The sequence below is a fragment of the Populus euphratica genome, unplaced genomic scaffold (assembly GCF_000495115.2).
Source record: "Populus euphratica unplaced genomic scaffold, PopEup_1.0 scaffold163.1, whole genome shotgun sequence".
Taxonomy (NCBI): Eukaryota; Viridiplantae; Streptophyta; class Magnoliopsida; order Malpighiales; family Salicaceae; genus Populus; species Populus euphratica.
In genome coordinates, this window is record NW_011499948.1 from 92,104 (window position 1) to 106,960 (window position 14,857).

At 33.5% G+C, this 14,857-nt stretch overlaps 1 protein-coding gene across 2 annotated transcripts; it reads left to right on the forward strand.

Moving 5' to 3' along the window:
* Window positions 1–10,849: 10,849 nt before the first annotated feature.
* On the forward strand, window positions 10,850–13,559 carry LOC105137722 (metacaspase-1-like). Of its 2 annotated transcripts, XM_011043553.1 has the most exons (6): window positions 11,488–11,579; window positions 11,665–11,804; window positions 11,914–12,244; window positions 12,365–12,476; window positions 12,667–12,855; window positions 13,272–13,559. In XM_011043553.1, exons 2-6 carry the CDS (start codon window positions 11,759–11,761, stop codon window positions 13,332–13,334), a joined length of 741 nt encoding a protein of 246 aa, XP_011041855.1. In that variant the 5' UTR covers window positions 11,488–11,579; window positions 11,665–11,758; the 3' UTR covers window positions 13,335–13,559. The 2 variants fall into 2 exon arrangements, with proteins under 2 accessions (XP_011041854.1, XP_011041855.1); XM_011043552.1 differs by having other exon boundaries at window positions 10,850–11,804.
* Window positions 13,560–14,857: the final 1,298 nt, after the last annotated feature.

Genomic DNA, 14,857 nt, shown 5'->3' on the forward strand with positions numbered 1-14,857 from the left:
GGGTCGAACCATAGAGAGGTTAACTATATAAATTATAAATAAAAACAACAACAACAACAACAACAACAATGATGGTGGAGGTGGGGGAGATGAGTTAAAGAGGACTTTGAGATGTAAAATTAATGTGAAGATTATACAATGATAAAAACAAATGTCAAGGTTAGAGGATGCACTAATAGTATTAGAGATAAGTAAGGTATAAACTCTTTATTAATTATCAACATGATCATATTAATCATCTTATTTACATAACACCATACTTATAAATTTTATCAAGTATTCATGATGCTAACTTATGTTGACAACAAATCAAGTTCCTCTCATAATAATGATGTCGACCAAAGACTTTGAAGGATCAAGTATTTGATGTACCAATTGTTACACAACACAAATCTAGATTAACCATTTAACAAGTAAGGTATTAAGAATTAATAAGATAAAAATGATAAGACATGTTAATAGCAAGTTGTTTAGGATATAAGCATTAAAGTCCATATTGAGTTTATATTTACTTATCCTAACACCATTAGTGAAACCTTTTCACCTTGACATAATTAACTTAGGTAGACATTATGAAGGAGAAAAACTTAAAGAAACAATATAAGTACATAAACATGATATAAGTTAACTTAGTACAGTAAAGGAAATGAAAAGCATGAACAAGAGATTAATGAAAGCAAAACTTAATCATTACAACAATATAAAGAGAAAGAGCAAGAACATGATCTTGATATGGAAAACAAGATGCCCAAATGAATGGCAAATGCCTCCTTTTATAGGCTAAAATTCAGAACTATTCATGTGGTAATTGATAATTGATGTAGTGGCCAACTATTGATTAGTGGACTTGGTGGATAGCATCACTCAAGCACTTTGGATGGCTGAATTGACATTGATGAAATCAAATTTGGCAAAGTGTTCATATGAAAGTTGTTGGAAATTGTCTTTTCCTTCCACCCACCAAATTTCAGATCATTTGGATCACTACAGCTCTAGATATGTCTAAAATACTGAGTAGTGCTGCTGGTGGACATAGTGGATAGCCCTCATGCTCTTGTGTGGACGAAATCTCATTTCTACCATCTAGTTCTCTTCATGAAAGTTGTTGGAAATTGTCTTTTCCTTCCGCCCACCAAATTTCAGATCATTTGGACTTCTAGAACTCTAGTTATAGATAAAACTTTGAGTTGTGTTTGGCTTGGATTGCAAGATAGATTCAAACTTCTCTTTTCTGGCAAAACTTTTAATTTGAAAATGGAAAATTTGGGTCTTTCCATACCATGAAAGTTGTAGGCCTATTTGTTATCTTTCCAGCCATATAAATTAATATGAAATCCAAGATCTATAGCTCTAGATATGATCCGATGACTGAACAGTGTTCGAATTTGAAGTGAATCAGCATCTCCTTCGTAAGCTTAGCCTTTTCTTTGTCCTTTCACTTCCAATAGTTAATCACAACAATCAATCCTTTGAATTGTGATAATACCTACATTTAAAATGAGCATTTACCGTAAATTAAAGGTATCTTATATTATCAGACTTGTTATTACAAAACATGTTCTAGTTAAGGAGTTATTGATACTTCAAGTGCAAAATGATGATATAAAGCCTTGATAAAAATGCACTTTTAAGTACTAATCATGTACCTTTGAAAAAAACAACAAACTGCATTCCAGAAACCGATAAAATCCTCAATAGGAATTGCTTAAAAGAGTTCTCTATGTGTATGTTGATAGTTTCACTTGTCATGAACAAATTCAAGTCTTTTAAAGACTTTTTTTTAGGAAGGATTTTTTTTCTTATATTAGAACGAAAACTAAAAAGCCATTAATTTATGAAAGACAAATTAAAGCATTGACAAGAGCATGATAAAAGGCAATGGCAAATCATGAATTTTTGGAAAAGGGTCACCTAATGGAAAAGATTGAGGATTTCTTCCCTAAAAGGTGATGGGCAGAAGAGACATCATAGGAAATGGATCCAGCATGCCATTTCGAGCACGTGAACAAGATCATATTAAAAGAGAGTTTTAGAAAATCTAAGGTAAGTGAGGGGACCTATGTTTCCCAAACCAGGTAAGGATGCATACATAAGCATTGCATCAAACATTTTTGTTGATTTGTTACAGGAAAAATCCTCAATATAGTCTAGCAAAATTAGGGATAGAGAAAGAATCTTTAAGTTGATGAACAACGAAGATCATGGTTAAGCCAAAATTTGTTGCGATGTCGCGGTCGCACAAATTAATTACCCTTACACTTAAATCACACAAGATAGTATAGAGCAAGCAAGGGATCGATCCCACGAGGAAGATTTAGTTTAGATTTTTATGCTATACGTTATGCAATTGGGGGGTTTTGATTTGTGATAATCTAAACTATGGAAGAAATTAAACTAGTGAACACAATCAATTAAAACTGAAATTTATCAAGAAAACAAACCTTGGTCACAAGCACACATCCACCTACAGAAATCAGAACCGATCCTTGAAACGAAACTCCAGTTTATATTCTGAATTTTTATCTTTTCTTAACTTTGGTTAATTAACGGATCCGCCGTATAACTAGCCCTAACCAACAAATAATCACAGTGTCCGCACTAATGATTTAATCTAATGGCAGCCTTAAGATCTAGATAAATTCATTAATCTTAACAACCAAGTTGTCTGCTTGTGTTGCTTTGATCGAATGTTTTCCCTAAGTTTAATAACGTAGTTCCGCCACAATTATCAAGCTTAGTTGCTTCACAAGTTTATATACCCTAACTCCGGTTTTGATACCAAACTTAGCAATAGATTGTTCACAATAATAACTTAGAGTCCGCTCTAGCAATTATCAACAACAATCATAGAAAACATGCATAGGAAAACAATCATACTCATTCATAATACAAACTGAAAATAAATGAAGAATAAATCTCACAGTTCTTGAAATCTGAAAGTTTCTGCGTCCTTGCAACCAAGAAAAGAGCTTAGCCTTGCATATCTATTGAACAACTACTCCTAAAGATAAAAGAAAGCATTATTTCTAGTATGTAGAGAGGAGAGTTTGTGTTTCTTCACTTCTAGTTGCTACCACCTTTCTTTGATTCTATTGCACTCCCTCCTCCTCTTTCTTGGCTCTCTTGATGTCTATATATAGGCTTCAATGGCAGCTCCTCTTGCTTCTTTATCAACAATGGTGGCTGCCAAACTTGCCAAACTTTGACATTAGTAGTCACCACAAACAACCCACCATTGTAGCCTCCTTCTTTGACAATGGCAGCATTCCAACTTGCAGCTGGTTTGTGGTTGGTGATTTGAGGTTGGTGGATTGAGGTTGGTGGCTACTTTTCTTGACCTTCTAGATTGATTTACTAGAGGGGCTAAATTGCTGAAATTATAACTTGGATGATAGTTTAGAAGCTTCGAAACATAATTTGGACTCATTTCTTCACGAAACCTGATTGCTGGCAGAATTCAGTTGTCATCTTTGAAAAATCATATCGCCCTCATCTGACATCGTTTTTGGCTGAAAATTGGAGCGTTTCTAGACCTTTGAGTCATGAATCCAACAAAATTGAGTTTGCATCAATTGGACTTCTATAGCTCCAGATATGGAATTTTGAATGGACAAAGGTCAACAGTGGCAGAATACGAGATTTGACTTTGAAGGATGTGATTTCCATGATCTTCCTCTTTGTATTTTTCTTGCATTACATTTCCAGAAAGGTATGGATGGTAGCTTTTTATATCCACTGGGATCACTTCATTTTGATCTCTAGAACTCACACTCTGCACAAAACATCGACTGAACGTCAAATCTGCCAATTATCTCTAATTTACTCCTTTTTGCATTTTTCATCCAAAAGTGCCTTCAAAACATAAAACAAAGAATATCAAGGCATTTTACATATAAAACATGGACAAAACATTAGGTAAATGTGGGTGAAACAATCGAATAATATGGTTACATCAGGCCCCTAGAACGGGAGAAAGACGAGATAAACCCTAACATTAGGGAAATCTCAAAGAAATAAAAAGATCAATGAAGAAGATTCTTTAATTCAAACCCTATCATCGTGAAGAAGAAACATTTTTGGTTGAAGGGGATTATTGAAAGGGATCTCAGTGTAATCACCACATGAAGATTTTAGCTTTGGTTGAAGGGAGTCGCTAGATGGGATTCCAATTTGAACAAGCTACACAAAGACTTTGGTTAAAGGGGATCGGCGAAGGGATCTTAGTTTAGCCTAACTGCAAAGGATTTTGGTTATGGTTAGAGGGGATTGGCGAAAGGAATCTCATTCTATCCTAACCGCATGCAAGAGTTTTGGTTTTGGTTAGAGAAGATGGGTGAAAGGAATCTCAATCTTTCCTAACCATACAAGAGTTTTGGTTCTGGTTAAAGGAGATCGGCGAAGGGATCTTAGTTTAGCCTAACCACACATAGACTTTAGTTCTAGTTAAAGGGGATCGATGAAGGGATTTCAGTTTAACCTAACTACACAGGATTATGGTTCTAGTTAGAGGGGATTGGTGAAAGGAATCTTAGTCTATCCTAACCACACAGGAGTTTTGGTTCTGGTTACAAGGAATCGACGAAGGGATCTCAGTTTAGCCTAACCACACAGGATTATGGTTCTAGTTAAAGGGGATCGGTGAAAGGAATCTCAGTTTATCTTAACCACATAGGATTAGAGTTCTGGTTAGAGGAGATCGGCGAAGAGATCTCAATCTATCCTAACCACACAGGATTATGGTTCTGGTTAAAGGGGATCGGCGAAGGGATCTCAATTTATCCTAACCACACAGGATTATGGTTCTGGTTAGAGGGGATTGACGAAGGAAATCTCATTCTATCCTAACCAAACAAAAGTTTTAATTCTGGTTAAAAGGGATCGGCGAAGGGATCTCAGTTTAGCCTAAACACACAAGATTATCGGTTCTAGTTAGAGGGGATTGGTGAAAGGAATATCAATCTATCATAACCACACAGGAGTTTGGTTCTAGTTAAAGGGGATTGACGAAAGGAATCTTAGATTATCCTATCCACATAGGATTATGGTTCTGGTTAAAGGGGATCGGCGAAGAGATCTTAGTTTATCCTAACTGCAAAGGATTTTGGTTCTACTTAAAGAGGAGTTGGCGAAGGGATCTCAGTTTAGCCCAACCACACACAGGACTTGGGGTCTTGAGAAGACCAGTTTCAGAAGACAAATTTTGTTTGTCTTTACAACACTTACTACGCAAAATCTTTGCTCCGTAAAGCATTGTAAAGAGGGGGCAACTGTTGTAACCCATTTTTGGGTCCCTGCATGAAAACAAAATAAAGAAATATTATGAGTGAAAAGATGATGTCAGAGCGCCTAAACAAATATGGTAAAAAAAAGGGCTGGTTGAGGAGGTTTAAAAATACAAAGATCAAAATTTGACAGTATATCATTGATCGGTGAGAGCCCTATTGATAAAAAAAAATTTATTTGAGGAGGAAATGTACAAAATCAGATGTTTATAGACTCAATTAAATTTTATTAAAGGTTTAATTGAATTTATTGGAGGGTTTGATCGCAAGAAAACTTGATTTTTAAGTCAATTTAAGTTTTAATTGGAGAAATTAAAGTTCTAGGGTCAAATTATAATTTTTGAGAGTTGATTAGGGCAAATCAGGGGCTTAATTGCATATATATTGAAGTCTGGTGGCCAATTAGGGACTTGATTGAAGAAATCCAAAACCAAGGACCATAGTGAAAAAAGCACGCAAATTGAAGGCGTGATCTGAAATTGGACCCATTTTGGGGCCAAGTTCATTTAAATGAAAATGAGCATTTTGGTCAAAACGACGTCGTTTCATACATTTTACTAAAAGAAAGCGGTGTTATTTTGAACAGCATTATAAGCCTTCTTCTTCCCCTAGATGCGCAGAGAACAGGGGAAGAAGAAGCATTTTCCCCCTGTTTTTCTTTATCCTCTCTCTCTCCCAAAACCCAAAAAACAACGACCCGACTTGTCTCTTCACTGACACCACCATGCCCTCACGCCGAAAGAACCATACCTTATAGAAGCAGTGGCGGCTATGCAATAGCCGCCCCCATACCACCATGCCCTGCACCATGACAGAACAGGGCATGGTGACCCACTCTCCCTCTGCCTATAAATATAGAGGGAGTGCAACAAAAAAAAGGGACGAAGGGGGGAGAAAAGGTGGAAGGATTTTTTTTGAAATAAAAAGTAAAGGAGATCGAGAGAGAAAGTCACAGTTTTTGAGGGAGGAACGAGAGACGAAAAGAGAGAGACAAGAGGATTTTGGGAGAGATAGGAGTGAAGAGAAACGGACCACAACAGTAGAAATTAAAGGGAAGAAGAAAAGCAAAACAGGGGAGAACAAAGGAGAAAGAATAAAGAAAAAAAGAAAGAAGAAAGAGAGGGAAAGAGAAGCCAAGAGAGGAGACAAATATAGAGAAGGAAGAACAAGGGATAGGAGGAGAAAACCGACGAGAGGGAGAAGACACAGACTGGTGTCTCTACACTAAAGAGAGGGAAGGAAAACCACAACCGCTGCCACTGCCACCTTCCACCACCGCTGACAACCGCACCCGCTGCCACCAGCATCGCCACTACTCCAGGTAACTTTCTCCCCTCTAGTTTGTATGCAGAACGTTTACATTCTACAGCAAATGAAGATTAAATAAATAAAAAATTTCTATTAATCACAAATTCTAATTTTTTTTTGTTTTCTTAATATAAAAAGAAAACTACTGGGAGAAACACGACCAAACCTTAGATCTTGATCAGACAAATAAAACAATGCAATTTACCTTAGCTAAGGCGTATTTGGGGTGCTAATACCTTCCCTTTACGCAACCAGTCTCCGCACCTGATCTCTGAGACCAGTTAAGGTTCCTAGTGACCAAAAAACTAGGTGGTGACTCCCATCCAATTTTTTTCACTAATAAAAGACAAGAATTATTTGTCTCCCTATACTTTTCCAGATACCATACACATTTTGAGCGTGGAGGATGATCGTCGCAACATCGTACACTTGCGATAATATTGACGAATTAGTTTATGATCAACTTGAATCTACTTTAAATAAAAATGAGTTGGAGGAATCTGAAAATTTACAAATGATTTATTCTGAAGAAGAAATCACAGATGAAAAACGCATAAAAAATGTTCATGTGGATCTTTTGTCAAAAGTGACAACAAATTTGACATCTGACATCACACCAATTGATGATTACTTTCCTAATGAATCCTTACTTTCTCTTAGTCCAATGTCTTGGTATGATAAAAAAAAATATTAATTTTCTTGCTTCAGGAGATTTGCTAGCTGATTGGAGTACCCAAGACAAAGAAAAGTTTTTGAACGAAGTGAAAAACTTTTATTGGGATAACCTTAACTTATTCAAATATTATCGTGATCAAATATTTCAAAAATGCATTCCTGACAATGAGGCAAGTAGTGTCATTCAACTTTGTCATTTTGAAGCATGTGAGAGTTATTTCTCATAAACAAGACAGCTGCAAAAATCTTTTAAAATAGATTTTATTGGCCTACCATGTTTAAAGACACGCATGCATTCTGCAAAACTTGTGAAAATTATCAAAAAGTTGATATTGGTCAAAAAGTTTTGTTTTATAATTCTCAACTCTATTTATTCCCTAGAGAGCTAAGATCAAGGTGGGGTAGTCCATTTATTAAGAAACATGTGTGTCCTTATGGGGTCTTTGATATTGAGAATCCAAAAAATGACAATACTTTTAAGATAAATGGACATCATTTGAAAGCGTACTTTGATAATTTTCCTAGTGAAAATGAATCCATTGGTTTGAATGATCCTATAAATAAAGGTTGATTATTTTATTTTCTTAATTTTTTTTGTTTTTTTTTTACTCTTGGTTTGCTAGTCTCTCTCACCCCGGTTAAATAGCGGATAACGATACTCCGTGACTCTTAAGTCGATTCTTTCAGTTTCTTATGATAACTAATATTTGTGTATATATTTGTTCAATTCTTTTTTCCTTCTCTTCTCTTTGCATCTCTTTTCCACTTCTCATCTTAAAAAATAGACATCACTCTTGAAAATTTGAAAAAGTATTTTCCCACTTTGCCTCAAAATATGATTTCAAAAATTTACCGAGCTAAGTGTGCAAGATTTAGGTTGTTAATAAACCATGGAATTTCTGAAAAGATTTGTTGGTTCATTGAAGTAAATGTCCGATTATCAGGTGAGTCTTCCAATTCTTTCATTTCATACATGCTTGGAACAGGTAAAAGCACTTTTGTAAAGAAACGTCGTGCAAAACGACTGAAAGTCTGTCATTAATGTGCCAGATGGATTTGCAATATACAATGTCATTCTTTAGGAATGATATCTGTAAAATGTGAAGATAAAATACTATTCATTAAAGATGGCCTAAGTAAAGGGTCTTAGATAATCTTCTGTTGACTCTTGAGACGCATCATAGTAGAGATGTTGTTGTTGTTATTGTTATTGTTATTGTATTATTGTCATCTATAATTTATACAATTAACTTTTCTATGGTTCGACCCTGGTCTTGTCGTGTTATTTATTACTTCGACACTCCTACACTTGGGAGAAGACATCAATCTTTTAGTCGTGTCAATAGACCTCCTCAAATTTCCTTAAATCCAAGTATGGATTTTCTAAATCTAAGCTATGAAAAAAAAGTAAAAGTTGAATAATTTTTTGCTTAAAATTAAAATATGATCTCTAAGTGTTCTAGCACGGTTATTCTCATTATTCTCATTATGAAGTGATTGATTATCTTCTTCGGCCATATTTTCTGAAAATAATAAGGATACCCTACAAAGTCTACTACTTAATATACGTGACCACACTCTCATGCACATGTAGGAATATAATAAAAGGAAGAAAAAAAGAAAAAACAAAAAAACAAAAGAGAAAAACAAAGTGTTAGGAAAGTGTCAAGCATTTGTTGTACCAAAGTGTTATACAACATAAATCTAAATTAGTCATTTAATAAGCAAAGTATTAAAGAGTGAACAATATAACAATATAAAACATGTTAGTATCAAACATTAAAGTTCATGTTAAGTTTACACTATATTTATTCTTACACCATTAATATAACTTTTTCACCTTGACATAATAAACTTAATTAAACATAATACAAGAAAGAAAAATAAATAAACAAAATAAAAACATAAATAAGATAAAAGTTAACTAAGTAAAGGAAAAGAAATGAAAGGTATGAACAAGATATTAATGAAAGAAAAACTTAAGCATTACAAAAAATAAAAAGAGAAAAAGCAAGAGTATGATATTGATCTGGAGACCAAGATGCCTAAATGCATGGCAAATGCCTCCTTTTATAAGCCAAAATTAGGAACTATTGATTTGATGACTAATTGATGAGTGGGTAGTCAACTCTTGACTTAGTGACAATCTTTATCTTCTTTTGTCTGCCCAAAACATCATTGATAATGTCAGAATTAGAACTACTTGAAAACATGAAAGTTGTAGAAAATTGTCTCGGCTTTCCAGAAAAAAAAATAGAGGTCATTTGAACTTCTAGCCAGATATGGGTCAAATACTAAACAATATTTGAGTTGCATGACAGATTCGAACTTCTTTGTTGTTGCTATAATTTGGATTTAAAAATGACCTTAATAAATCTTGGACTCCATATGAAAGTTATAGGCCTGTGTCTTACCTTTCCATCCATATAAATTAGACCTAAATCTGAGATCTATAGCTCCAAATATGACCCAATTACCGAATAGTGTTCCGGGTTAGACTGCACCGGCATCTCTTTTCTAAATTTGGCCATCTCTTTGTCCTTTCAATTTCAATTCTTAAACTCATCAATTAATCTCTTCATCTATGTGATAGACTTGTATTTAAAATGAATATTTACCATAAATTAAAGGTATCTTATATTATTAAATATGTTAGTATAAAACATGTTTTAGTTAAGTTATTGATATTTTAAGTGCAAAATGATGATATAAAACTTTGATAAAAATACATTTTCAAGTACTAATCAATATACTAACCGCAGTGTTTTGTTAGTATATACCAACCAAATTACAAAAAAAAATAGTTTTCATCAATAATTATCATCCAATTTATCAACAAAATTATTTCGTTGATAATTTTGTTAGTTTTAAGCAAACTTTTGGTAGTGATTTAAAGGTATATAAACCTTCTAACAAGGTAAAAATTAATTCATTATTACTATTTTAGAGATAATAAACCTACAAATTTAAAGTTTATATTAATTTGTAACCCTTTTTTCTGTTAAAAAATTATGTATTTTTTATATGTTATTATCTTTAGCTTCTGTCCACATAAAATAAATAAATAACCTCCACCAAATTAAAGTAGTCATAATATTCAACCAATTTGAAAGTCGGATCATTGTTCTAGATACTTCAGAATAGGACGGTTGGCATGTAGTTGTTGACTTTCCGCCATGGAAAGCATATATTTGGATCTTAGATTATAAGTTAAGAAATACCCTTTTGATACGATTAATCTTTCGGCAAAAGATGTTTACATGGCTGCCTCTTCTTCTATGGTGGAGCAGGAATCAACCATGATAAAGCAATAGTCAAGTCACCTTTCATAGGCCTCGAATAAAGTTAACTGCATCTAGTTCCTTCGCCTTTATGAGGTGGCATGTTAAAGAAATGAATCAGGTAACAGAAAGACATACTGATGAGAATTTTAGGGATTGGGCTTCTGGGTTTGAATGTGATTATAGACAAATAGCATATTTATCTTTATACTTTTAGGATAACCAGCATGACTCTTGGCATCCTCGACAAGCTAAGTCTTTGATTCTTAGCCATGTAAGAAATTCATGAAGTGAGTGGACTCTTCGGACCAACTTATATGACATTAATTTCTCAGAAAGGAATTCAATATTCTGAAAAAAAAAACAACGGAAAGAAAGACTGGGGTTTCATGAATTTTATTGTAACCTATTATCATTCTCAGGTTTCTGCTACGTACTATTAAGAGATCTCATAAAATCTAATAAGCTGTGCTATATTATGTGATTTTGTCTATTCACAATCTGATATATTTCGTACTCCATAGGGAGTATTAAATCTTAGTAATGATTATGCTCACACAGTTCAACATGCCAAATCACATCCACTGCTTTCTTATGTCCAATTATTTATAAGTTAATAATGTTCTTATACCCCAATCAGGATACTATGTCCCTGTTAATTGACAGAAATTCAATATAAGTAGACAGATCTGTAATTAATGTACCTAAATATAGGTGAAAAACATCCAGAATATTGATAAGGTAGAGCCTCCATTTCTTTATGCTTTCATGTCATGAAAATTCCTATTGAGGTTATCCACACGTAGCCTCCTGACTCAGAGTCATTAGAAGATGAAGGATACTAGAAGCCAGTGCTATAGATGCAGGCAATGGTTCTCAGTACCACCAAATACTGCAACAATTATGTGCCCCACTTGTAAGTTTGAAACTAAAACCCAATCATTTGAACGAATGAAGAGCCAAGATGGACGTCAGATTTCCTTCAGACGTTTCATTGAAACAGCAAGGACTAAGTTGTCTCGAAGTGGCAATGGTGGCTCAAAATCTAACAAGTCATTGAATTGTAAACCCTCCACTTTGCTTTTCTCCGAATCTTTATCTGGCTTAAGACCATGCAGGAAGCGTGCACTACTTATCGGTGTGACTTATAAGAACTCGAAGCACAAGCTCAAGGGAACTATCATTGATGTGAAGGATTTCAGAGGTTTGTTGATGGATACTTTTACGTTCCCGAAAGAGGACATTCGTGTTCTCACAGGTATTGTAGCTAGCTGCTCTATTTTTTCATTTAACTTTTCTTTTTGTTCTGGTTATGAATGGTTGTGGAAATTTATATGCTGCAATAACGAAAACCAAACTTAAAATAGAGGAGGAGCCGGAGCGAGATTTTGTCCCAACAAAGAAGAATATACAGAATTCCTTCAAATGGCTCGTGGAGGACTGCATGGCTGGTGATTCCTTGGTGTTCTACTTCTCAGGACACGGCATAAGACAGTTTGATTTTGATGACGATGAGAGCGATGGGTTCGATGAAACTATCTGCCCTGTTGATTTTGTGGAAGCAGGCACGATCACAGATGATGAAATTAAGTCTGCCATTGTTAAGCCGCTCAAAAAGGGTGTTACGCTTAACGCAATTGTGGATGCTTGTCATAGTGGAACTGTTCTTGATCTGCCATATGTTTATAACAGAAAAGAGTAAGTATCTCCGTTATCTTCGACTACTTTAAATGGTTAACATAATAATTCCTGAGGCAAATGAGTGCCTTCATAAATATGACATGGAATTTTGAAAAAAAAATATGTGGATTGAAACAGGAAAAAATGGGAAATCAGTGACCGTCTATCTGAAGATGAGAAACATACAGATCGTGGACTGGCAATTTCAATCGCTGCATGTGAAGATAGACAAGTTGCTGCAGATACTTCTGTAAGATATTCTTTTACCTCACGTTACTTGTGTTTTTTCGTGTTCATGGATACTGAGGTGGAATTGATCCCAGCTGCTCTATTTTTCAATGTCTTAGATATGATCTACATGATTATTCAACAATTTTCAGTTGAAATCCAGATTCCAGAAATTGTTTCAGTGCTCAATCCTGACATTTATGAATATGCAGTCTTGCATTGGGACGTCATCGATAAATGGTGGTGCCATGACCAGCGTTTTGATACAAATTGTGAAGAAGAACCCTGCAATAACATATGGTAAACTGCTAGACTCCATTCATGAGGACCTTGAAAAGGCTAACAAAGAAGGATGTCTTCCTGGGATCTTAAAAAGAATGTTAAATAACTTCTTATCACAGGTCAGTAGTCTTATTTATATATATTTATCCTCCATATTTCACAAGAAATTAATGTTTTCATGAACATGGTAAACAGCGAGATACAACATGCAAATAATAGCCTCTTTTCTTTCTATTTGAATCATAAGAGGTATTCTTTACATCGCTATTTAAAAATAAATAAACTATGCTAAATGTTCATTTCAAGAAGGTATGAATCTAGAAATTAAGTGGATGCAAATTACCTCACCACCAACCCTTAAAATTATACTAGTTATAAACCTTTTGATTTAGCTTACCATGTAAAAATTTCTCATGCAGCTATAACTTTGAGATTTATCATTTGTCATTAAAAAGATTATCTTAAAATGATATCACTATCGTATTGTTCCATGTTTGAACTCTTCTTTTTTTTTTGTTATTCAATATTTGTGCAGAAGCCTCAACTTTCTGCTTCCAAGGATTTCAACGTTAATAGCAGATTTCTTCTTTGGCAATAACACGCCGGAGATATACACACACACACACACGCGCACACACATACATGTATGTATATATTTGATGGCCGAAGCCTGAAGATCATTGTGTACCGAGCGCCTTCGGATCAAGTATAGTAGAGGACAAAGAAAAGTAGTCATGTGCGTGTTAATGGGTTTGATGATTAATCATAATATGGGATGAAGTTTAACTGTCTCCCTTAGTTTTTAATTTGGTTTTTCAATCAAGCCCCTGGAGTTTGATAAATATTTCAACGTGAGATTTCAACTCTCTTCGATTAAAAAAGGGTGTTAATACAACTTAAACAGGATAGCTGCGTACCTAAAGATAATTGAAATACCAATAAAACTACAAATTGTTTATTTTTACATTTTAAAAATGTTTTTAAAAAAAATTATATTTTTTTACTTTAAATTAATATTTTTATAGTATTTTCGGATTATTTATCGTCCATAAAAAAATATATAGTTTTTTTAAACAGTGGTGAAAATATGGTTGAACAAGATTATATCACCATGAAAATGTCCTTGCTTACCCATGAAATTTACAGGCGGTAAACATAGATAAGATAAACGCTAGGATTGTGGCACAAAATATCCAAATCATTAATTGTGTTTTTGGTTTTTTTATCCCAAATTACTTAATTTTACCCGAGAAAATCATAAAGGCTGCACACTTATTAAACTACGCATGGCCTAGCGGGACCTAGCCGACCTCCTAGGCCAAATGTCTAATTTATTATTAAAAAAAAAAAACAAATCCTTGAAATCGGACACTACAAGAAAATTAAAGAACATTGGTGGAATATTCTGTCGGCCGCATGTAAATATCATTCAATCTATAATTTATATAACTGATAGATTTATTGATTGAAACACGTAGTCCAGAAAGGTTTTTTGAGGAATTGTTATTCCTCAGCATTTTTGTCAGTAATTTGCAATGTTAATAGAAATAACTATGGAATATTAGTGTCAAAAAAATAAAAAACACCCATTGTTTTTTACTGTTTATTTTATCGGTAAATAAATTGCTTATAAAATATTTTATTTTATTGTCTATTTCATAATTGCTTTTGTACCCTTCTATAATTTTATAATAAAATAATATTTATATTATTAATAAACTGATAAACTCAAAACTTTCATCGATGATTCTACTAGAAGATAAATAATTTATTATTATTATTATTTTAGATATGATTTTTGTTAATTAAAAAAGTAACAAAAATTACAATAAAACTAAATATTATTAATTTTATTAAACATCAAGATTTTATTAATTTCAATATCTGTTCAAAAAATGGTTTTACAATAATAAATAGATCACTATATAGATAAAAGATAAAGGTAAAGGGATGATAAGTGCAAAATATAAATATATTTTTATTTTTTTTACACTATGCTTTTAATGTGTTAATTTTGAGCTTAATGAAAATTATTTTTATGAATTTAACATATTTAAGAAATTTTGTGAATTAATTTTTAAAAAATAAAAATTTTACATTTTGTGTTTTGAATCTTATTTT